Source organism: Leptonotus elevatus, chromosome 13, assembly GCF_054856555.1.
Source record: "Leptonotus elevatus isolate MCC_2025b chromosome 13, RoL_Lele_1.0, whole genome shotgun sequence".
NCBI classification, from domain to species: Eukaryota; Metazoa; Chordata; class Actinopteri; order Syngnathiformes; family Syngnathidae; genus Leptonotus; species Leptonotus elevatus.
Genome location: NC_141251.1, coordinates 11,110,573 through 11,134,828, shown reverse-complemented (window position 1 = coordinate 11,134,828; position 24,256 = coordinate 11,110,573). Strand labels below are relative to the sequence as shown.

The 24,256-nt window shown below is 41.0% G+C and overlaps 2 protein-coding genes across 2 annotated transcripts; both read right to left on the bottom strand.

Annotated features, from left to right (window-relative positions):
* Positions 1–9,461: 9,461 nt before the first annotated feature.
* On the bottom strand, positions 9,462–13,104 carry emx2 (empty spiracles homeobox 2). Its single transcript, XM_086093183.1, has 3 exons — positions 12,276–13,104; positions 11,411–11,595; positions 9,462–10,527 (listed from the first exon to the last, which is right to left on the bottom strand). Exons 1-3 carry the CDS (start codon positions 12,664–12,666, stop codon positions 10,360–10,362), a joined length of 744 nt encoding a protein of 247 aa, XP_085949309.1. The 5' UTR covers positions 12,667–13,104; the 3' UTR covers positions 9,462–10,359.
* A 1,515-nt stretch (positions 13,105–14,619) lies between these two features.
* On the bottom strand, positions 14,620–23,905 carry eif3a (eukaryotic translation initiation factor 3 subunit A). The gene is made up of 22 exons (XM_086093414.1): positions 23,737–23,905; positions 23,096–23,286; positions 22,888–23,024; positions 22,647–22,810; positions 21,914–22,113; positions 21,627–21,835; positions 21,366–21,537; positions 20,456–20,560; positions 20,225–20,323; positions 20,017–20,133; positions 19,717–19,902; positions 19,116–19,463; positions 18,904–19,008; positions 18,717–18,830; positions 18,520–18,642; positions 18,280–18,433; positions 17,511–17,695; positions 17,313–17,398; positions 16,664–17,244; positions 16,097–16,223; positions 15,855–16,015; positions 14,620–15,359 (listed from the first exon to the last, which is right to left on the bottom strand). Exons 1-22 carry the CDS (start codon positions 23,783–23,785, stop codon positions 15,190–15,192), a joined length of 3,783 nt encoding a protein of 1,260 aa, XP_085949540.1. The 5' UTR covers positions 23,786–23,905; the 3' UTR covers positions 14,620–15,189.
* Positions 23,906–24,256: the final 351 nt, after the last annotated feature.

Sequence of the window (24,256 nt, the reverse complement as noted above, 5' to 3'; positions counted from 1 at the left end):
TCCAATTATATCTGATTTCACAACACATCAGAGATCCATAGCGTGCTAACCGTCGCAGCAGCGTGGCGTGGCGTACGTTTATGCATGGTCGGGAGTGGAGAGACACAGCTTTTAGTGTGGTGACTGATCTGAAATTATACCGCAACTTTTCACATCAGCACATTTACAGATGATAAAGCAAGCCCATTAAAGATGTTGTGGATGTGAATTAAAAAGAAGATGATGACTGTGGACGTGCTTATACATTCCGTGCTCCACTGAGCCTGGCCACCACTAACACCCCAGAGAAACCTCGTCCTAATTACTCATTCACCCTGACAGAATCTCCTTAATTACAAACTTCATTAGGCCGCAGGACTTTTGTTTTTCTCCTGCAAAGGAGGAAGCAGGGGATGACTCGGGCCAAAGTGCAGCCAGGGTGTGAGTTAGCTGCTTTAGCACCTTTATCCCTCTACGCTTTTCTCTTCTTTTCTTTGTTAGACCCCAGTCAGAGATCTAATTAGATTCGTGGTGGGAATCGCACACCTTTTAACTAGCCTCTGGAGCCCCCCCGTAAAAGGACAAGCAAGATGGAGACGCAGAGCGAGGGCCCGCTAGTATCATTCATGTGCCAAGCATCCAAATACTCAAATAAATGCCACTTGGCCACTGTGCTGTCATTCACATACAACAACTTCAATGATGGGGAGGAGGGGGGGGGGGGGATACAATTTCTCATCTGATGTATAACAAAATAAAAATGTAAATATGTGCAAAATACATGCTATTTATATGTTAAATTTTTCATAATACATGTATCAATGCATGTGTGAAAAAATCCACTATCTTCAACAAAGGGTTGAACCAAACAACAAAACAACCACATACTGTACTGTATATGTTTTTCAAGTGCACTCTTTTGCATTAAGATTTCGATTCATGAATGGCCCAAAACTGTTGAACAGCAAACCAACTCATTTTGCGCACCAAAAATCAACTCACCCAAAATGTTAATATTATTGAGGTACTACGTTTCTCCTGTCTATCATTCCAAATCCACCAAAAAATAATCAGGCCTACTGATGTTGTAGTAAGACCCTGTGTCCGAATGTCCACCTTTATCCCCTAACCCCTCATTGACTATATAGCCATATCTATAGCCATATACAAAATACTTAAACATGCTGTTTCTGAGTAAATTCACTTGTCCTAGAAATAAAAATTTTAAAAAACTAAGAAAAAAGAATTTTTGAAAAAAAAAGTACAAAAAAAACCAAAGTCTGCAGTACCAACATTTTTCTTTTGTCCACCCCCAAATTGAATCTCACATAAAACTGTTAAAAATCACATTTATTTATTTTTCATGTGTTTATTTATTTATTTATTTATTTACTTATTTTTTATTGTGTTTTATTTATTTATTTATTTATTCATTCATTCATTTTTTTGTATTTTTGGAACGTTAAGGTTTATTTTTTATTATTTTGAAGCCCAAATGTCCTCCAATTTTAAAATGACACCAAAAAAAATGTTTTAACACTCTATTTTATTTCCTTTGTCGCACATATTTTCAATTAAAATGAATTATTTTCACAGTACATAGCGAATGTATCACTTTGAGTCTCGCGCTTGCGCTGTCGCTCGCCTGCGCCATTTTGTTCGCTTGTTCGCAATGCGTTGGGGTTCTAGATCAACCTGTTGAGTGGCCATCAATGTTCACTACTTTTCCAAGTGCGTTGTGGGGTAATTTTGAGTGCACTACCCTTTTTTTTCTTTTGGACATTCATTCTTTTGAAACTGTCACTCTGTTTTGTACGCAGTAAGGGCGGCATGGCGATGTTTTATTCAGATATATGGTACAACCATACAAACGTTTGAGGCCAATATACTGTAGTTGTAGCAAGCTCATTTAAAGTGGATCCCTAAAAGTCCAATACAGTGCCTGAGAATCCAAATTTAGTAAGCAACTATTTGAGCTTCTGTGAACCTGCCGTCAGGCTTTCGGCTTGTCATTCAATCAGTCATGGCTGCTTGAGATCATTACACAATTTCTTCTTTAATGGCTAAACTCGACAGCGCAGAGGAGAAACATTATGAGTGAATGAAAGCCAATGATTAGCAGGTATTATTTGAGCTCGTTGTGGAGGCTCAAGTGTTCATTAGCCAATCAGAGATGTGTCAGTTTGGATTATGACAACCAATCATTTACACTCTGAAGTCAAAACATTTTGCCTCTTTAGAAAGTGATCATCCAAATTGATGACTATAATAAACAATGTTGAGCTCACCGTAACACATTGTGAGCACACGACCGTAATACTTTATTGGAAGTTGGATTTTCTTTTCCTCCTCCTCTCTTTTACCGTTATCTGCATTTTTTATTACTGCTAGCTAGCTAACTGCTTGTCGCTGGACCCGTTTTAGTCAGGCCCAAAAACAGTTTCTCAATTACAGTGACAACTAATGTTATCTTACTTAATGACAATTAATTAAATTAGTTTAGATGTTAGGGTTATGATGAGTTAGAAGCAGTATTATGCACTGCGCTTATTGTAATTCACAGTCTGTGGACTGTTATCTCATTCACTGCCATTGACGGCTATAGACGTCAAAAATTCATTTGAACTATTTCTATTAGTTTCACATTTTTTTCCACTTTTGTTAACAAGAGAATGAAAACATAGAGTTTTTTTATTGTACATTTAGAACAGATATAACATTTGTGATTAATCGTGAGTTAACTAGTGAAGTCATGCGATTAATTACGATTAAAAATTTTAATCGCCCGACGCCCCTAATTTTCAATAATCTTTTCTCTTCTTTTTTTTTATCGCATCAGGCGATTACAATTTTTTATTGTAATTAATTGCATGACTTCAATAGTTAACTCACGATTAATCACAAATTGTATATCTGTTCTAAATGTACGATCATTTTTTTCTAGGTTTTCATACTCTTGTTAACAAAAGTGGAAAAAATGTTAAACTAATAGAAATAGTTCAAATTAATTGTTGACGTCTATAGCCGTCAATGGCAGTGAATGAGTTATACAGCAACCTGTATTTGATTTGTGGATTGCTGTTTTTAAAATAATATTTTTTTTTAATTTTTACCGCACAATATTTCCTGTAATGTTTTTTAATCTTACACACACAAAAAAATACACAAATAAAAAAACTAATACTAAAACTAATTTAAAAAACCTCAACTAAAACAAAGAATTTAAAAAAAAAACTAATAAAAAGAAACAACCCCGTTCTGAAAACTAGGGGAAGTCAACCCAAAAACAATTTCTTGACAATATTTTCTATGCAGCTCCACTCGTCTAAATATGATATTCTGTTTAATATTGCATAAGTGAAATATGAGATAAATAGCAAAATCCAGCAGTTTTTATCAGTATCAGAAGGCGGCCATTTTGTCACTTGCTGTCAACTGAAAATGACCTCACAGTTGCTCAGGTCTCAGGTAAGGTCGATAGCAAGTGGCAAAATGGCCGCCCCCGGAGATGGATGAAAATGGCTGGATTTTGCTTCATAACTCATAATCCCCAAATGTAATATTAATCAGAATTTCATGTTTAGACTAGTGAGGTCACATATAACATATCAAGAAGTCAAGAAATGTTGACTTGTCTTCAGGTTTGTGGGGCCAAATCATTCTTCATTTTGCTGTTTATGCTGAACCTACAACCAGCACTTTATTAGCCACAACGCCTGTACTTTAAACTCTTCGAAAGAGCCCCACAGACAATTTTGTCACACTTACCGAAGAGCATTTTTCCACTTAGAGGCGAGCACAGAGTGCACACATCCCCACGCCCTCGCCACAAACGCAGTACATGAGGACACGGACGCCGAGAGCCTCATGGAAAATATTGTTTGGGAATATTAGTCATGTTAAAACTAACTTTAAGGGTTTGTTGTGTTTGGAGGGGTGCTATTATGACAGCGCTGATCAAGGAGTTGGCCCCATTTCACACGGAATACCGCAAATAGCACTCAAAAAAGGTTCTAATGAGACTTGGCGTAGAGGTTGGCTTCACATTTCGGAGTTGTGACTTTCTGCATATGTCTTGATTGGACTGCAATTTGGCACATTCTGCTGGCTTCTCACAAACACAAACTGATGGGAAGTCCATTTTTTTTAACATGGGGCGCTTTTAGTCTGTGCGTCCATTTTCAACACTTGTTCTACAAATTCCTAATGGTTTGCTCAATATTATTTCAATTGCATAAATGTTTTTTACGCAAAGAAATAATGCTAATTGAATTCATTTGTGCCAGTGTCAAATTATCAACGTCAACCTTACGCTAATTGATCAGATAATGTACCAAGTTGCATTTGAATGCCCACACAGAAGGGGAAAAAATAATAATAATAATACGTTAACACTAATAAAGGCCATCAAATAAAAACTCTTAGGATAATAACAAATAACAAAGCATACAGCCAGGCAGACGTTGTTTTAAATAGTCACAGTTTCAAAACCAAAATGTTCCATCAGCTAAATGAGCCGTGTGGTTGTGTTGTTGTTGTGACATCTGTTCTCCTGTTGCTGGTGCGACAAGTCAGTGAGCCTGACAACTTTTCCCCTTGTCGAAAAAAGTACATTTTTGGCGACCGATATGCAAAGCGTGTTTATGTAGAGTGGCTTCTAATTCGATATTACACAAGCAGCCCCCATCACTTTTGGACAAATTTAGGATATTGTTAATATGTAAATAGTCATGTTAGCAACGAGCTACAAGAGTTAGCATGTCTATAATTGGTGGAATGAATTAGTGTTGTCAAAGTTAAAGCGTTAACTCATTGATGAATCACAAAAAAATATCGCACTAAATCATGTGTTAACGTAAGGTTAATTACATTATTAATTTTGAACGCAGATTATCCTTTAGCTTGACAGCGGATGGTTACGTTAAAGGTAGCACGGGTTGTGTTTGAGCAATAAACTTAACTACATGCATTAAAATGTTTTCATATGACATTCAGAATATTTGTTCATGTCAAACTATTGGGGTCATTTTTTTTATGTTAAATTATTCAAGCAATTAACTGATTAGTAGACGAGGAGGATGAGCGTGTGCATCGGATCAAAAAATGTTGACGACGTCCTCATAATGTAGAAATAATTAACACATAACATGTGCTATTTAAATTTGGCGGGCAAAGAAATGACTTTTTAATTAAGCGATTGATCGTGATTAATCCAAATTCTAAGATGTGATTAATGTGATTTTTTTTAAAATATCATTTGACAGCTCTCGAATAAATACAATTGACTTGCTACCGAGTTAGCTAGCTACAGCCATCTCGAAACTATAGCTAGCTAACGCGTACACTGTAACAAATTTCTGTAAAGTCAGTGAAAAATTACAGCATTATCTTTTTAATTTTACAGTATTTAACTGTATACCGCAATGTATTATGGGTAAAACAAAGCACAGTAATTTGCTGTATGGTTAGCGGTCAAATACTGTAAATTTTACAGCAACTATCTTGCATGTGGATTGCATGTAAATACTGTAACGATTGTCGGATTTTGCCGGCTATGGTTAGCACGTCCGCCTGCCAGTGCTGAGGGTGTGAGATCGAATCCGGGCTTCTGCCTTCCAGGGTGGAGTTTGCATGTTCTCCCCGTGCCTGTGTGGGTTTCCTCCCACATTCCTACGACACGCATAGTAGGTTAATTGAATGCTCTGAATTGTCCTTATAGGTGATGGTTGTTCGTCTCTGTGTGCCCTGCCATTGGCTTGCAACCAGCTCAGGGTGTACCCTACTGCCCGTAGCCAGCTGGGATAGGCTCCAGCAACCCTTTTGAGGAATAAGCGGTTAAGAAAATGGATGGGTGAATTTTGCAACGGCATACCGTATTATTTATTTATAGGAATTTACCGACAATTTTATTTGTCAGTTCATTCCTGTAATTATAATACAAGAAACAGTTGTAAACTAGATTACAGTGAATTGCTGTTTTCTTAACAAAAATACAGTAAGTAACTGTAATTTATATACAGTAAATACTTGTTTTAAAAAATACAGTTATATACAGTATAATAGATTTTCACAGTAACTAAATTTAAAAAAAAATTATTACATTTATTTTATTTTATTTCTTCCCATTTATCCCATTTACAACATTTGGTTGTTTCCAATTTTGAAATACATTTTTAAAAAAGTGCTAACAAATCTTCTGCCATATATTCAACACAATATGTATATAAAAATTATCTGATTATGAAGCTGGACGTTTTATTTTAAATGTGCTGCAATCCATCCCACAATGCAAAGCATCCCTCCTACAACACTAGCTATTTTTCTGTTGCTTCACTTTCCAGACACTCATTTGCACCCGGACTCCGCCAACAGAAACGTGATATATTGTGATGGGGGAAACCCGGGGGGGGGGGGGGGGGCGATGGGGGTGACTTTTCCACCACTTTGTTACCAAGAGGGGGAGACACAGAGAGGCTGTGCTGGGTGCAAAGCAGGTGCGCACCTGCCTCACACTGCAAGCTTTATTCACAATTAAGTGCAGTGCATCAGTGCAATGTCAATAAATAAAGTGAATGTGAGGGAATGCAACGTGCCAAATCTTTATTTTCAGCATTAGCAGCTGCTAGATGGGCAACGGCGCTCCGCAGATGACTCTCATATCAGCGGTGATGATGAGAGAGGGGACTCACAGGTCAAAGAGATGCAGAATAGTTCAGCAGGCACATGTGATATATTTAGTGAAGCCATTGTTTGTTTTATTTAGGGAGCGAATTGAGGATTTTCCAAACTGCAGGGCCCCTGAGGTATTTTATCAGGTGTACAGTCCGCCATGTGTTACACATTAAGGCACTGAGTGGGAATGTAGCCGCTTGCACATACGACTTATAAAATGTTTGTAATTTCAGAGGACGGGGGTCCACAATTGCTCCCTTCAGCGCTGGCGGACGGATGGAAAACATGCCACTTATATGCAAATGAGACAGCATCACATTACACACACACACACACACACACCTCTCATTAAAGAAAATAAACCTCGTGGAATCTGTGGGACTTCACCAGGATGTAAAGTTGTGTAAAAAAAAAAAAGGAATAAAAAGCAGAATAAATAGCTCTTACGTCACAATGCTTTCAGAAGAGACGGCACTGGTGAACATGTGCTGAGCCAGTGCATCGTGGGTATGAAGACAAGAAGAAATATTGTGGTATGTTTTGACCCCCGGGCAACATGCAGGCCCCCGTGTTTAAATCAAACTTTTTTTCATATGGCTATCTAATCACAGTTGTGTAACACGTGTGTTTATGTGCGAGATGATGAGATCACGTACGGTGCTCAAAGGCGAAAAATGCCAGCATTATTATTATTGAGGTCATATATGTTATTTTTTTTTTAATAAATGTGAATTAAATCCAGGCAACGTACAATAATAATAATTAATAATAACAATAATAATAATAATAATAATAACTTCAAGCCTCTTCTTCTAAGCGCTGACTGGAAAGTGCTGCGTTCGTAAAATCATCACTTCCTCATTATGAATAAAATAAAGAAGAAAAAAAAACGCTAAACCGAAACCGAGACTGCTATGTTTAATTCATCGCGACGCAAGACGTTTGAGGGCTGATTGTAATTGCTCATTTGTCTTGTATATTTATCGCTGCGCCTTATGTCAAGGTCGACAAGAATTGTGTGGGGTCCATTCTCTCGTTTCATGGATCCCATTTCAGCGGCAATTTGGGAAAACCGCGGGCAGCTCAAGTTAAATCGTGACGCGGGTCCGAGGAGGACGCGCTGCGGCCTGCTGAGTGCCATCCGTGGACACGGAGACAAAAAAATAAATAAATCCACCTAGAAATATCTTAACTCAATATTGTTGTTGTTGTTGTTGTTGTTGAAGAATATGAGCGCCGACATTGAACCTGTCCGGTGTGACCCCCCCTCCCATCCCTCCTTCCCTCCTTCCCTCATGCAGCCTCCATTCACATTAGTGCTGTCAGCGGACGTCATTAGAGCTACTAATTGCAGATTAGAGGTTTTGGGTCAGTGGGGGTCACTTGATAGGAGCAACTACTCTTTTCACTGAAGGATAATTATTTCACATTGCACACTAAATGTTTAATGCTGCAAATTGTGCGGGAGTGCACGTGGAATTGCAGCATCAAAGCGACCGGGACTGGAGAATATTCGTTAGAAAAATCGACGTGTTTTTTTATTTTTATATTTGCTATACATGTTTTGTTTTATTTATAATAATAAAGATGGTGGTTGTTTTATTATTTAACTTGGGTTTAAATAGTTTTTATTCACTTCCTGATGAAATAAGACAACACTAACACAATATATAATTTTGATATAATATAATGTAAGATAATACAGTACAGCATTTCCTATTTCGTCGCCGACTTGCTATTGCTAATTCCCAAAAATGAATTACTATGGTAAAAAAGGAGTTGAATAGAGGGGATTTGCAGGTTAAAACATATGCATTAAATTTATCAAATGGTGGCAGGCTCTAATGAGACTCTGTCGTGTCTCCCGTGTGTCCACAGAGGGTGCGCCAAATTTTGTTTGTGCGGATCAAGGCTCAGCGCCTCCACTGCACTTTCTTTATCTTAATTCCAAGTTGAAAAGATATAATTATCTAGTTTGAACAGGAGCGCTATCAAATCCGTCTTTATGGGCAGGGAGGGGAAAAGCTCGAGTGGATTGTGAGGCTGTGAGCCGCTCGGTGTTGCCCGAGATAGGAGTAATGAAGTTGTGGAGTCCGGAGATACAAAGGGCATTAACCTCATTAGCATGAAACCTTTTCTTCTAACTATTGTGGGACCCTTTCAGTCCTCTAATCCCCCCGATTTCAAAGCTGGGTTTGTAATAAAGCTTTTAGGTTTTTTTCCCCCCCTCTATATCGCTAATGGTATTCTCTAAAGATTTTTTTATTGCTGTTATAATCAAATGGAGCGATTAAAAAAAAAACTTTAGCACATGCATTAAAAACAGTACTTTCAATTTTGTTCTGCTTTATGCTGCTAAAAAAAAAGTGTGTAACGTTAAGGTTGATGCAGCAGCACTTAAAGATTTGAAACAAAGATCCTTTTTTTCTTCTTTTTTTTTGCAACCTTCTCTTATCGCGTCGCGAGGGCTCGTCAGATTGTGCTAAATTATGTCCAACCAAGCCCCCTCGGATCCGGATTAAGAGATTAAAGTGGACCACTGGGCAATGCTCACCCCCCCCCCCCCCCCCTCATATTACTCGCATGATAATTGCCCAAACTGATTTGCACTTTCACAAAAGCTTGTCGAGACTCTTTGGAGCTGCTGCACACAACAAATGATGAATTGAGCGCAAATTATTTGCACTTATTTTTCTTTTCTTCTTCTTCTTTTTTTTTTTTTTTTTTTACAATTCACACCAAAAAAGGGCAATGACTATAAATGATGAAATGCTTTTGAAAATAAAGGCCTGCGTACTTTTACAGCGCGCGACATAATTGATAAAACTTTATTGACAAAATATTGACAATTACATACTTCTTGGAAGTATACTTTGTGTTAAAATTGTAGCAAATTTAACACATACACAAAAATTATTTACATTCTGTAAAAGAGGGTTTTAACAGAAACAATAACAATATTTTTTTTTCTGTACATGGAATACACTCAGTGCTTGGAGGTTGTTGTTTTTTTTCTTAATTTATTATCTCTATTTCATTTGAGTCCGTGTGGCATTTGAGTGGAGGCTGACGTCCTGACAGAAGGCTGCGCGGGGCCAAGCACGACCACACACTGGTAAAGCTTTTGAGGTTCAAGGAATGTCCTGATACCTTCCCTTAAATTCTCTCTCTCTTTTTTTTCTTTTTCTCGAAAAACAGTTTTTGCTTTTTTCTTGATAAAAAAAAAAAACACGATAAAGCACTGCTACTTCATATGTTTTCACAATCACTTTTACACGAGAATGATGAATTAAAGACTGCACACTGTTTGAAAAAAGAAGTACAACACCTCTGTTAGAAAATAGAGTTAAATAAAAATTTCTTTCGTCTTCCTCTTGATTTTGTCAAATTAAAACAACTACCATGCAATTCAAGTTTTTTTTTTAAAAGCAGTTTTGGTATCTTGAGTGGAAAAAAATAGAAGTGCAACCGTCCAATATGAATTGGAGAAGGGGGGGGGGGAGAATATTTCAGGTGGTGACACACAATCTGTCAGTACCATGTTCCAGGTTCTTTTGGACTGACCGGGCCGCAGGGTGACAGCTGGGCCACGCAGCAGCCGGCCTTCCGTCGCCCTCAGCTGCCCATCGGGGATGTGAAATGTGACATTGGGTTATTTGACCCTACTGTCTTGCCACGGTATCCTGTATTCGCGTCCTCGAGCGCGTTTTAATCGTCCGAAGTCACATCGATTTCCCCCGGGCTGGACTGCTTGGTGTCCATCCTCCAGCGGTTTATGTGATGGGAGCCCTTCTTCTTCTGCTGGGACTCGGAACCTTCCTCCTCCAGTTTCTGTCTTTTGAACTTTGTCCTTCGGTTCTGGAACCACACTTTTACCTATAAGGTGGGGACGACAAAAAAAAAAAAACGGAATCAGTGATGCACAAACAACTTGCCGTAAATTCGCACAGGCCTGCACTGACTAACCATGCAGAAAATGAATTAAATAAAAATGTTTATCGTATTGCTGTCAGTATGAATTAAAATTGTGTTAGGAAGCTAAAATTTAATTTTTAATGTTACACCTCGTCCTGTAAAACAGGCCATGATAACACAGCGGCACTCATTTTAGCTGATCAAATAAAACCAAAACACGGAGTTCCATTATGTGACGTTTAACACGCTCCTCTAAATCCACTCATCGTGTTGATCAGTGGGAATTAACATCTAAATCGATAAATTGGCCCCGTGCAGCTTTTGTCGCTCCCTTCAATGGCAAGCGAGGTGCATTTAATAAGCTCTCAGTGTGCTCATTGAATGACGTGATGCTTCATTTTGGGCCGATGGGTTCGAACAATGTGGCAAATATGGCAGCGCGACCCACCCAGGCCGCCGCCTTCTTATGTATGGCTGAGCCCACAAAATGGTTAACTCCTTCGTTTAGCTTCCATTTTGAAAGGCAACATTCTCAGTGTCCCCCCTCGGAAGAAAAAATAATAATAAATCATGCAACCCCTCGTAAAATGAGGTTAGGAACTACAATGAGGGGGGATCAGATATTGCCTTGTGCACCACATCAGTTGTGGACAATAATTATATTGCACAAATTACGTGGCGTTTTTTTTTTAAATATCACAATACCAATATTAGTTTTAAATAGGCCTATATTTTCCGAATAAGAGCACACACAAACACATGCACGTATAAAATGAAATACTATGGTGCAATTGTCCAAATGCAAAATAATAAATACATCCAAATCCGAAAATTGCAGTCTTACCTGAGTTTCTGTGAGGCTAAGGCTGTGCGCGAGCTGTTTCCTCTCCGCGCCCACCACGTAATGGTTTTTCTCGAACGCGTGCTCGAGCCGCAGGAGTTGCGAGGGCGAGAAAGCCGTGCGGATTCGTTTGGGTTTTCGGGCCAGCGCGTTGTGCAAAAGGAAGCTCTCCGGACTTGTTTCGTTACCTGGAGCCCAACAAGAAACAAATGTAAATAAATAAATAAAAGGAAGCAACGCTGTCAGTCTGGTTGTTTTTAAATTGTGCAATTAAGGGGATGATACATTTTTAAACGATAAAGCTCTTTCATATGCAAAAAAAAAAACAAAGGCTTGATTTAATTTATTTAAAACCAATTACATACAGAAATGGGCAAATAATCCTGTCCATTTCTATTTAAGTAGGCCCATGTTAATTTCACTTTCCTACCACCTTAATTCAAATACAAATATTTCCATGTAGTACAAAATATAGCACGAACAATGTTTTTTAAAAGTAAAACTGAACGACCCTCAATTAAATCCATGCCTGCAAAAAAAGAAGAAGCTATCATTTAAAATCAATACAAAATAAACACGAATAAACGCTAAATGTAATTAAAATAAAATTCTAATGTTCGTACAACCCGCAGTAATGCGCAACAAAACACAAAATATCACCTCTCTTTTTTTTTAACACAATTCGATATAATATATAAACTAATCAAGTGCTTTATAATAACGCCACACAAAAAGGTAGTGTTTTATTTTATTTTTTTATTGAATCAATATAGTTTTAAAAAAATATATATATATTCCCTCTTACTCTTGCCGCAAAAACTTTTAGGGGTTTTCCATGCATGCGAGAAAAAAATGAACCAAAACCTACCTTGAAATCTGTGTCCCAAGTATCTATATCTGTGCAATAACCAAGGGTAGAAGGTGGAGGGGTCCCTTTGCTGGCTGCCAAAAAGAGGGTGCGGACTGTGAGGGGACGAGAGCTGATGAGCGGCCAGGGCGTGCGGCGGGGCCACAGAATGCACCGGCACCGCCGAGTTGGGCGGATGCGAGACCGCCTCGGCGAACACCAAGTCCGGGTTCGAGTAAACGCCCCTGCCGCCGGAGTGGAAGCCGTTAAGGAAGGGGTGCATCTGGCCCGAGTTTGCATAGCTGAGTGCCGCCGGCCTGATGGGCTCCTCGGAGCGGGACACCGGTACCGGATTATCCTTGGCCACCAGCGACTCTATCGTGAAACACCTCTTGGGTGTGGGTTGAAACATGGCGCGATGCTCCGGGTTCCCCAGTTTAAGCGCAAGTTATCGCGGGAAATACTCCAGAGTTGAGAAAGAGGCGAAAGTTGCCGCACGCCGTCAAGAAGTTGAGGAAAAGCGCAGCACGCACCAGGCGTGGTGGAGACTTGCGAGGACGTCAAGTCAAAAGTGTCCGTGCGCTCCCAGACTAATCCATGGATGTGATCGTTTTCCTCGGTGACTCGGTGCGGCCAGATGTGTTAGTTCATGAGGCTAATTAGCGCTGCACTCCCATAAACAGCTTCCTCTCAAGCCTCTAATGGCATGCTGATTGGCCGCCGCCTCTGCCGCTCGCCTTAAGGTGGAGAAGGAGCGAGGCGCTTTAAAGTGCGTCAATGGCAAAGCGGCCTGAGCTCAGAGAAGGCGGACTCGAACGCGACGCGGACACGATTCGTCGGCTGTACGGCACCCCCGCCGTGCGCGCGCACGCCAGCGCGCGCCAATCGCGCACCGAGCTCAGGCACGGGAAGGCCTCTGACACGTCCGCACTCCAAACGAGCGGAATTAGTTTATTCCCATCTTTGGGGCTTGACTAATTGCGCCGGTCGGCCTTAATTCGTCTGCCAATTTTGTTCCTCTCCGATTTGTTTTGGTTCGGCTCCAATGAACCCATATTGAACTGTATTTAAAAATTACTGTCGGCTACAGAACGCTGAAACCCTGCTCGTTCAGACTCATTACAATCTGGTGTAAACAAATGAAAATCGAGTTTTTTCGAATTCGGTCATATATTAGTGATTGTGATTGTTAATTGTCGTTTTGCTTAGCCTATATGCTGTGCACCAATCGTAAAGGCTGCATTTTTTTTTTACATTCCAGGTTTCCACCCATCGCCTTATAACATAAGTGTTGTATTTATTTATGTGTTTGTTTGTTTGTTTATTTATTTATTTACAAATCTATATCAATAACTAACTGCTATTTTTGCCGTGTCGTGCTGCGTCGTGCTGCTCAATAGGAGTTTTCTTTTGGAGCCTTAATATTTATTCTGAGAAAATACACCCGTGTATTAGAATTAATTATTATTATTATTTTTAAATTATTGATTTTAACTGTTACAACACCTGAGTTTCCCCTCTGGGGCCTAATCTAATAGCTCAATAAAGCATAGCTAGTGTTGTATTAAACGTTATTTAATTTTTAGTTATGGTTAATTAAACGTTACATTTAAAATAAATTTAATTCGGTACATGTTTTGGTAATGTAAAGTTTCTGATTATATTGAATATATTTTAGCGATAAAATGCTTCGTTTTGCTTGCTATTGCCATTTGTGAAAAGTCCCGCTGTCCTACGTGGAGCTTTAGTGACCTCTCGTGGTTGCAATGTGCACAAAGGCAAAAGTCCTAAAGCCGGAGCCGATTTGCACAGCTGCTGCCTAAATCGTCTTTGAACCTTGTCGGAAAACCAGGAAAAAAAGAAAAAAAAACATTGCAAGCAAAATAGTGCTTTTGATATTGTAGATGTCTTTTATATTATATTGTTTCTAAGTTAGAAATGACTGGCAACGAAGATATTGAGCTAACAATATAGCAATAACAAATACTGACTTCAAAATAAACATATTTTCTTGTTCCCAACAGCATTCAAATAGGACTCAGCAACTAAACTATTCGATTTACGACAAACGACTTCACAAATGAGTTGATAGCGTGTATATTTGACAATTGAGACAGTGTGACTGGTGGTGGTACTCAACTAAAAAAAAGCATGTTTTTCAATTGTACAATTTTGCCTGTTAACTGGACTGGAAAAAAATTCATACGAATATTAACATATGTGGCAGTATATGCCTGTTACTCAGGCAGCAGTTTTGTCAATTACTGTGCCATTTCTCATTAGGGTTCTTTATATAGATGGGCACAACAGACAAACAAAAAATGTCAATATCAAACTACTGTATGTTGACAAAAGGATAAACAAGTGGAGGTCAAACATTTTTAATAAAGGCTTTATCTGTTCACATGCAACCTGGTGTAACACCATTGTCACTGCAGAGAGAAGCAGAAACGCTGAGACAAATGTAGTATTTGTAGCGTACACCTCAAAGTGGATATTTCACTCGTTTAACATGTTAATAATCATCTGAAAGACTAGATTACCAAGCAGGTGACATTTGCGGAAAGAGTGCCATCAGACAACATCAATGTGAAACTTAAGTTTAAAAGAGGCAGTTGGTGATTCACTGAGTTTGCATTGAGAGCCGAGGTTGATATATTTTCCACTATAATATGATAACATTATAGATAACACTCTTATCCACTGGGGGTCGTCATGTCTGATGATGTTTTGCTCGAGGCCTCCAGTTTTCAGAGCTACTGAAAGTCAACTAGTAGTAAAAGGAATATCCATCCCCAGGGAGAATAAGAGTTTTGACATAGAATTTGAAAATCAAACAATACACAGGGAGTATCAGAAGCTAAATGAGGGATCGGTTATCGAAGGCTAATCTGTCTTTCCAACATTTTTGGAGCCACTTGAAAGACGTCAGGATTCAGCGGCGGACGGTGGTCCAGCCGTCATCATCTGTGTCGTTTTTAGTGCGGCGAGCATCTTTGTCTGAACGCCAGTTCTTGTCTCCCTCAACTTCTTTGTCTTGCTCGTGCTCCTTGGGCCTGTCTGGTTCCTCACGCCTTTCTTCACCGCCACGACGCCAGGCGCCTCCTGCACAAACAAGATTGAAGAAGCATTAAGTGCACTCCATTTACTATTTCCAAGAGGTAAACGACACCACCTGCTGGCTGCTGTTTGAAGTGTAGCTTACGTACTTAAACTGTCCCATACAATCAAAATCCCTTTTTTCCCCATTTAGCATACTGTATGTAAAAATGAGACTGTGACATGGTTTAAGTTTGACATCTGTGTGGTTTGCCAAATGCTGCAAAAAGCTTGCAAAACAAGGAGATCAGAATTTGAAGTCACTGTGACTTAAGATTCCCTTATTATTCAAGTACATGCCAGGAAAGGGGGACTTTTAAATGGGTTAATAATTAACCCATAATTGCTTTTCTGCTGCTTCTTTGATAAGAACACTGCTACATCATTTTTAAAATTTAATTATAAATATTCTATTTTCCCCAATAATACCAATGCAATGGAACAAAAAAATATGTCCAAATCCCTTGTGATGCGATGAAAGAACAAGCACAGGCTGTTTACCATCATTTTGATCTCTTGGCGGAGCTTTCTGCGGATCATCGCGGCGATCGTCGCGTTCCCCGCGGCGATCATCACGCTCAACGCGACTGTCAGTGTCCTCTTTGCGAGAATCTCTCCAACCGCCTTTTCCTTCATCTGGTTTCCTCCAGCCGTTGTCCTCTCTGGAAACACACACGTGCTTATTAATTGAACTGACAATGCACACAAACATACAATTACGTTCTTCATTCTGTCAGACTCACCTTTGACGGTCTTTGAAGCGGTCACTGGGTCGTTCGTCTCTCTCGTCGTCCTCTTGGTTGTCATTGGTACCGCCACGAGGAGGGCCCCAGCTCTCCTCCCTAGCTTTTTCCCGCTCACGCCAACCTCCTGTGACATGAGCCCCTAGCTCGTCATTTTATCGAGGTACAGTGGAACCCCGGGCTAACGGATGGCTAATGACATAACATACACCGTAACATTTGTAACCCAAAATTCCAATGTATGGTGATACGGAATCCAACAGTTTGTTTTTAGCAATACATCTAGGAGAGAATCCAAAGAAAGTCTGGAAATGTGACATGTAAGGGGATCGGACGATTAGATCTATCAAATTGATTTATGACCAATCAGATCCAGAAAGTAGAAAAAACTAAAGCGTTTTTTGACCCAGGATCTACTTTTCAAGCAGCAAAGCTCCCCCGCATGCACGCCATGATGCTAATATGCTAGCTTCACATCAGACCCGAAATAACGCATTGCTCATCTGTTCTCCACTGATTTGAACTTCAGTCCCTATTTACTGGAGGACGCGATGGCCAAATGCTTACCGCCTGTTTTACTGAGTGGCTTCCATGGTGAGGGGTCATCAAAATCACGACGCGGACCGTCGTCTCTTCTTCCACCTTTGTCGTCATCGCCTCCTCTTTTGGGTCCCCAGTCATCATCACGTCGGGGACCCCTAGAGTCGTCCATGCCCCTACGTGGACCCCTGTCATCATCAAAGCCACGCCTGGGGCCACGGTCATCATCAAAGCCACGGCGGGGGCCGCGGTCGTCATCAAAGGCACGGCGGGGGCCGCGGTCGTCATCAAAGGCACGGCGGGGGCCGCGGTCGTCATCAAAGGCCCGGCGGGGGCCGCGATCGTCATCGAAGGCCCGTCGGGGGCCGCGATCGTCATCGAAGGCCCGTCGCGGGCCACGATCGTCATCAAAACCTCTACGTGGACCTCGGTCGTCATCCATCCCCCTGCGGGGTGGACGGTCGTCGTCTCCACCCCGACGTGAACCTCGATCATCATCAAAGCCTCTACGAGGGCCTTTGTCATCTCCGCCCCTGCGTAGACCCTCTCCTCGTCTAAAGGGATCTCTCTCCTCCTTGTCGTCTTCACGACCCTCTTGCCTCCATTCCCTACAGGGACAGCGTGAGTTTGAAAAGAGCACAAACTCCCACAATCAATGAGAATGCAGAGAACTTACTTTTCAGGCACAGGACGCCGCCACTCTGATTCCCCCCCTTCGGTGCGCTTCCGCCATCCTCCCTCCTCTTTCTCACCACCCCAGTCCTGTTTAGAACAATAAAAAATGTACAATTCACAAAACGGATGCACTTCACAGTAAAATCCCACTACATTGTGTAGTGTGTGGGAGGGGTAAAACTACAAAATGTTTTCATACAGCCTTGGGTTTCTCGTCTGGGTTAGTGCGTCTCTCCTCTTCACGACGGCGCTCGCGCTCCTCGATCTCCTGCTGGCGAGCACGTTGCTTCTGTTCCTGCTCTTCAAGTTTGCGCAGGCGCTCCTGGTAGACTCTCTCCTCCTCCTCTCGCTGCTCCTGTTCAACGCGCTCACGGTCCTCACGTTCTGAGACAACAACAGGCCAAACGTGCGATTCAGTCAAGTGACAGAAGACAACTTGCAGTCAGTTAAAAAAGGGAAGATTGGAAGCCATCTAATATTGCTGATGAAAATAAAAACTTGCTGGTTGGTGGGTCTTGCTTTCACTTTTGTCTTCACCAATTGAAAAGCATGCTCTATTGGGGTGAAATCAGGAAACTGACTTTGCCATTAGAGAATATTCTATTTACTTTCAGCAAAATATTTTTATTTTCCACTTTTAATGCATTAGCTGTGAATGCTCAATTGCCCATGTAATAATACTGCCACCACCACAGCTGACCAATTATATGATATGAAAAGCGTTTGGGTATATTGTTCCAGAATATTTATGGCTTTTGGGGAGGGAGTTTGGTTACGTCTTGGTTACAAGAAAAAAAGAAAAAAAAGAATACATTCACCTTTTAAATAATGCACTTCGTGTTTCAAGTTCAACACACAATTTTCAATCAATATCAAACAAGCAAAACAAAATGGTTTGATATTAACCACATGACTAGCCAATTGGGCCAATTAGTAGACCCTTGTCAAAGTCTGCAAATGTTCATTACCTTTCTTGAGCTGTTCCTCATGGACACGCTGTTCTTCTTCTTCCTTCTGGAGGTAGAAAGCCTTACGTCTGTCTTCTTTACGCTGCTTCTTCCTTTCCTCCAGACGAGTCTTCCTTTCCTCCACCATGCGCTCCTCGAATGTCTTTAGTTTCTCCTACAAAAAGAAAAATCCAAGGACACATAAAAAACGTGCTTAAATTATGTTACTACTAAACCGATATAGGTAGTACGGTATCTCACCTCATAAATGAAGCTGCGAGCAGCAGTTATTTTGGATAAGAAGTTCTCCTTGTCCTCCATCATGCGGGACATGCGCTTCTTGTGCTCCAGGGCCTTCTCCCGCTCTACTTCCATGTTACTAATCTGCAGCAACAAAACAAGTTTGTAAGATCTGGAAAGCACTTCATTAATGAACAGTAGTTCATTTTCCAACGAACCCGCTCCTCCTCCTGGAGCTCCCAGAGTTCCATGTCCTTGATACGCTGCTCCTCATACGCCTTTATGATAAGAGGGATTTCCTCTAGTCGTTTGGCCCTCTCAAAGTAGTCAATCTGCGGAGAGAGACAGTGAGTCCAGTGCAGAGGTAACTGACAGATGTCGCCGATAAAAACATCTCGCCGTTACCTTCTTCTCCTGGTTCTTCAGGCGCTCTTGAAGTTCTTTCTTCTCTTTCTCCAGCTGCTCCACCTGCTTAGCCATGATGAAGTCAGGATCCAACTCCTCCAGGTCCTGCACGACAAAAGCATGTTCAAGACATCATAGTACCAACTCTGACATGATACTGCAATACGGAGATGACGCATATGAAGCACAGGGCGGCAGTGGTCAGACTTTACCTCAATGTCAATATCCTTGAAGGCCTTGGCTCCCAGTTCAGTCTTCTTAATTTGCTCCAGCCGCTCTCGCACCGTCTTTTTCTTGATCTGCTCATGCTCCTGCATAATGCGCTCCTTCTCCCTCTCTTTAGCCTCCTGGCGCAGGCGCTCCTCCTCTGCCTTGCGGACCTTCTGCAGCTCAGCTTCCCGCTGCTCTAGTTCCTCCTTCTCACGTTGAATGTTCAGGCTCTCCAGGCGCTCCTTGCGCTCTTCTATGGTCTGTCTGCGAACCAGGATGCGCTGATGATCTTTGCGAGCATTTTTCAAGTAAGCAGCTATGGCCTGCTGGCTCTGCTCCTCACGCTCTTGCTAAAAGAAGAAAGTACGGTTAGTTAAAGTTTTGCATTGAAGAATTTAAAACCTATTTAAGAATGGAGAGGAATGATGCGACATGTCCAATTGTGAACGCAGCCGACTCATTTAAGTCAAAAAGGCTTTTTTTTTGCAAATATATTACATAAATATTTTCGCTGGCAAACTATGAAGCGGAACTACTTATTTCGAGCCTTGTAGTGAATAAGATAAACTATCAAGAGATTACACAAGAATAGTCTGAGCTCACCAGCGTGGAGGCCGGTTTGATGACCTGCAAGGCCTTGGCCAGAGATGCAGACATAGCAGTCAGCTGATTCCTTATTTGCGCAGACGGCATGTTCTGCAGGAAGGGACCAACTGGAGCATCCTCCTTAGTCGAGTAGTTAAGGTCAGATCCAAAACTCAACGTCCGAGACGTGTGGTCAATTCGAACCTTCATAAGGAAACACAGATTTTGATGATGATAGTCTATACCTTTTCACGTGGATTCAAGTTAACATCTTGAAACTGCATGATGGGATGATGATTATGATGATCGCGATCTTACCTGCAGATCACAGTGCCTGGCAGCATCAACAATGGAGCGCTCCAGCTGGAAGGCATCCACGAATGGAACAAGGGAGGCCAGACGGCTGAACTCAATGCTCTGATAAATCTGTGCGACCTAATATAAACGGACACGCAATATTAAACTGTCACAGCAAGGGTGTGCTTGTAAAACTGAAGCATTTCAAGAGAAATTTGTTTTTAATTACTTGTTGCAGGAGACGCAAGATGGTGTTACTTTGCAGGTGAGGGACGTAGTGCTGAATGTCAGACTCCTTCTCACCTTGGTCTCTAACCCAATTCAGCACCTGGTAATAGAGAAGTGCAGATTTTTTGTTGGGAAAAAAAGAATTATCAAAGGCAACGCAACACATTACACAGTATGCATTTCATAATATTTTACAACTAGTAGGAAGTTTGTTGCTTTAAATGCTTTTTACCTTGGTTACTCTTCCACTCAGTTTCAAAGGATGGAAGTCGACTTCAAGCCAGTTGTGAAGTTCTTTCACTTCAGGTACAACATACTGCAACAAGTTAAACCTCACCTGCAAGGCACATTAAGGGGCATTCACCAATTATTCGATATTGTAATGTAGGAAATAGATGACACCATTGATTTGCTTTCTTCATACATATATTGTACATGACTGGCCACAAAATTATAACCATCTGCACAATGCAATGTGATCTATATGCTGAGAGTTTAAGTAGGGCTGTCACTGTCGAATATTTTTAGCAAATTTATTTTTGCATAAACATGTACAGTACAGTATTGTAAAATATTTTTAATTACTGCATATTTACCAATTATTGATGTTTATTTGATATTGTGTAAAGCATAAACAAAAAAATAAACGATAAAGAAGAGGGAGCGATCTTGCACTCACCAAAGTTTTTGACTGAAAGCTACATCTTGAGTACTGATTAATGTAAAAGGCTACACTTCCACGTTATTCATACTATGATCGCAAATAACGATTATATTTGTAACAGATGAAACTGTTCTCCAAACTAAAAAGCAGACGTTTGCAAATGTCTTATTTTGCCTAAACGCAAAAGATAATCAGTCCACTTCTATAGAGCAATACAGAAACTTTTGAGAGGCTGAAATGAGGATTTGGGCGATTTTAAGCTAAACAATGGCTAAGATTGATTATCAAAATAGTTGATTAACTTTGAGACCAAATTCAACTGTAGTTTTTAACATAAATTAATTATTTCACAAACTCTTATCTAAATGTCACTTTATGAGTTTGTATTAAAACAACAGAAAAAATACAAACTCGCTCTGAAACAATCATCAAAAACTACTACAATATGTAAAACGTGTCATTCATACAGATGACGGACCATGTCATTGATGAGACTTTGGCGAGTTGGTGGAGCCTGCAGACCCAGGAGGGTTGCCAGCCGGCGGTGCTTCTCCACAATGATCCCATCCATGTCCAACAGCCGAGCGATATCTGTGCGCTCAGGGGTGATGGGAATGGAGAGAGTAGCCAGGAGGACTCTGGTAGACATCCTGAGGGTGGAGTGAGTAGGCATTTATAATAAAATGTTATTCATCTGAATAAATCTTATACAACCCTGAGAGTGACTAAAATAAGGTACCTCTGCATCTCCTCTTGTGTGAGATTCTTTCGCATCTCTCTCGACAGGTGATAAAGGCGGTGCAGGGTGCAAGCATGGAAAAGAGCATTTCCAGACTTCCAAAACACAGTTGACACCTTGTTGTAATAGTTGGCCATTAGCTGGGGTTTGGGTGGCTTCTTGGACAGAGCAAACAGGCCATGGATGTCCTCAACAGCCTTGAATGCTTCCTGTAGACCACAACAGATTGTATTCCACCTTTCAAGTTTCACAGTACTCAAAGTAAGCAACTTGTATGAGAAACAGACCTGCCAGAGTTCCATGCTTATGGCACTGTCAAGCTGCACCAGACGAGTTTCCAGGTGCATGGACTGACTTTCGGGGTTGTTCAGGTTGATGGCAGTGCTCTGGTTGTGGTGTCGCTGAATCTGACCCAGATGCATCCGCAGATTGTCACACAACTTGCGAAACTCTGCCTTCCGGGTGTACTGGAGGCAAAACTTGAATGCTGCAAAAGACATGACAGCAAAATTGATGTACGGGTTTACTTCTAAATGTTTGAGCTTGAAAATAGGCCTGAAAGCTTAAGTAAAAATCATTCTTTCCAATATGTTGTGCCCCCATAAGTCAAAACATAGTATTCTGCTTAATATTGTGTTTGTGAAATAAGAATTAAGCAGAAAAATGCACCCTTTTTTAACATGCCACAGGGCTGCCACTTGCTGTCAACATTACATCACAGTGCCAAGGGCTCAGCTTGGGAACGTCACATGACCAAACCCAGCAGACAGGTGAGTCGTAATGTCTTTAAAATGGCAGCCCCCTGAGCTGGATAGAAATAGGTGGATTTTTCTGCTTAATTAATATTCCACAAACATAATATTAAACAGAATATTGCATTTAAAGTAGTGTGGACGCATTGAACATATTGTAAAGATTTTTTTTATTTTTTTTTATATTAGCAATAATTATAACCCGACTTAACACATTAACTGATACCAACATGAAAAGTTAAACACGTGACTAATTTGTTACCAGTACCTTGCTGGGCGATGTCATGGTAAAGGCGCTCCACCTTGGAGTTGTTTCGGAGAAGGTCCAGGCACTGGCGGTAAGACTCCCACAGAAATTTCACCCACGGAGTGAGGAGCAGACGATCGGTACGATCCTGAGTGTCCTCTCCACTCACAGCACTCAGAAGCACACTGAAGGTACACAAACAAGCCCAAAATAGTAAGCTTGTAACTATTTAAGAACCACTTACCAGCCAACACAAACTCACCTTTCTGGAGTCTGGATGTTGTCCAGATCCTCGATGTCCAGAACCATCTGCTGGGACTCCCCTTTAGCCGTTTCGGTCTTGTCCTCCGCCAGCTTCAAGTAAGCCCTAACCACATCCTCGAGCGATTTGATGTTCACCTGATGGTACAAGCAAAGAACACGTTAGCCCATAATGATCCATGTCAATAGGACACACCAATGAACCTAACCTGCTGACAGATGTTTTTGTACTGGTAGAGACCCTCCTTTGCCAGGTGGCTCTTGCGAAGATCCACGCATAGCTCCAGGTATTTGAGCATAATGGGCTCGTGGATCTTCTGCCATGTTCGATGTTTCTTGCTCTTGATGACATCGTATAAAACATCCAATGCAGGTTGTTTCTTGCCCACTTCCAGAAATTCTGTATTTTACACGAAAATGAAGTATAGTCAAATCGGTAGAGTACATCACTTTTTGACAAATAGCACCATTTATTAGTACGCAGCTGGGCCCAATTCAACGACACGTAAGCAGACATCGCCAACCATTTGTAAAGCGAAGAAAACTGACATTGACAACTGAGGATAAGCGCTACAGATAGGCCTAATGGACGGATGGATGAACTTGACAAGGCCTCAATTACTTCGACTGTCGAGAGCTTCAAATGGTCCCCGGGCTCGATTCGTTTCAATTCATGAGAGCGGCCTTGCTCGTTAGCTGGCTGAGCTCATACATTGACGGTGACTTCTTCCGCGCCAGTCCTAGCACCCCACTAGCATTAGCATTAGCATTGCTTTCGGTGACGAGGCCGCTGGCTCAACGTCAGTTAATGTGCATTACTACCCGGTAACGACAAACTACTTCTACTCACCATTCGCTCGTTTCAGAGCATTCTCTGGGCGCTGGAAATACGCCGGCATTTTGGTGGCTCCTTTGTCTACTTATATGAATTTTGAAAGAATCCACCAGTCCATCCAGGCCACGAGCTAACGCACGGCGACGGCGACGGCGGTGCCTGAGAAAGGAAGAACCTCGTGAACGGCCTGCTGAGGTTGCCATGTACGTCAGACGCCATCCCCCATGAAAAATAACAGTTTGCTTGAAGGACATTGAATTTAATATCAAAGTGATCACAAAGGTTTAAAATATTATAAACTGACATTTCTTTAGAAAAAAAACATTATACCCCCCAGTAATTTAGCAATTCTAATTAATTTGAGTTAGCTATTTTTGTTAAATATTTTCGATATAAGGGTACATTAGTTTTGTTTTTAGTTAAACTTACGCTATATGTGGCAGAGGATGTGGCTATTTGAATAGTTCTAATAACAAAGCGTTTTTAACACCTTTAAAATTCGTGTTTTACGGAACGCACGCTTACAAAAGGGGGT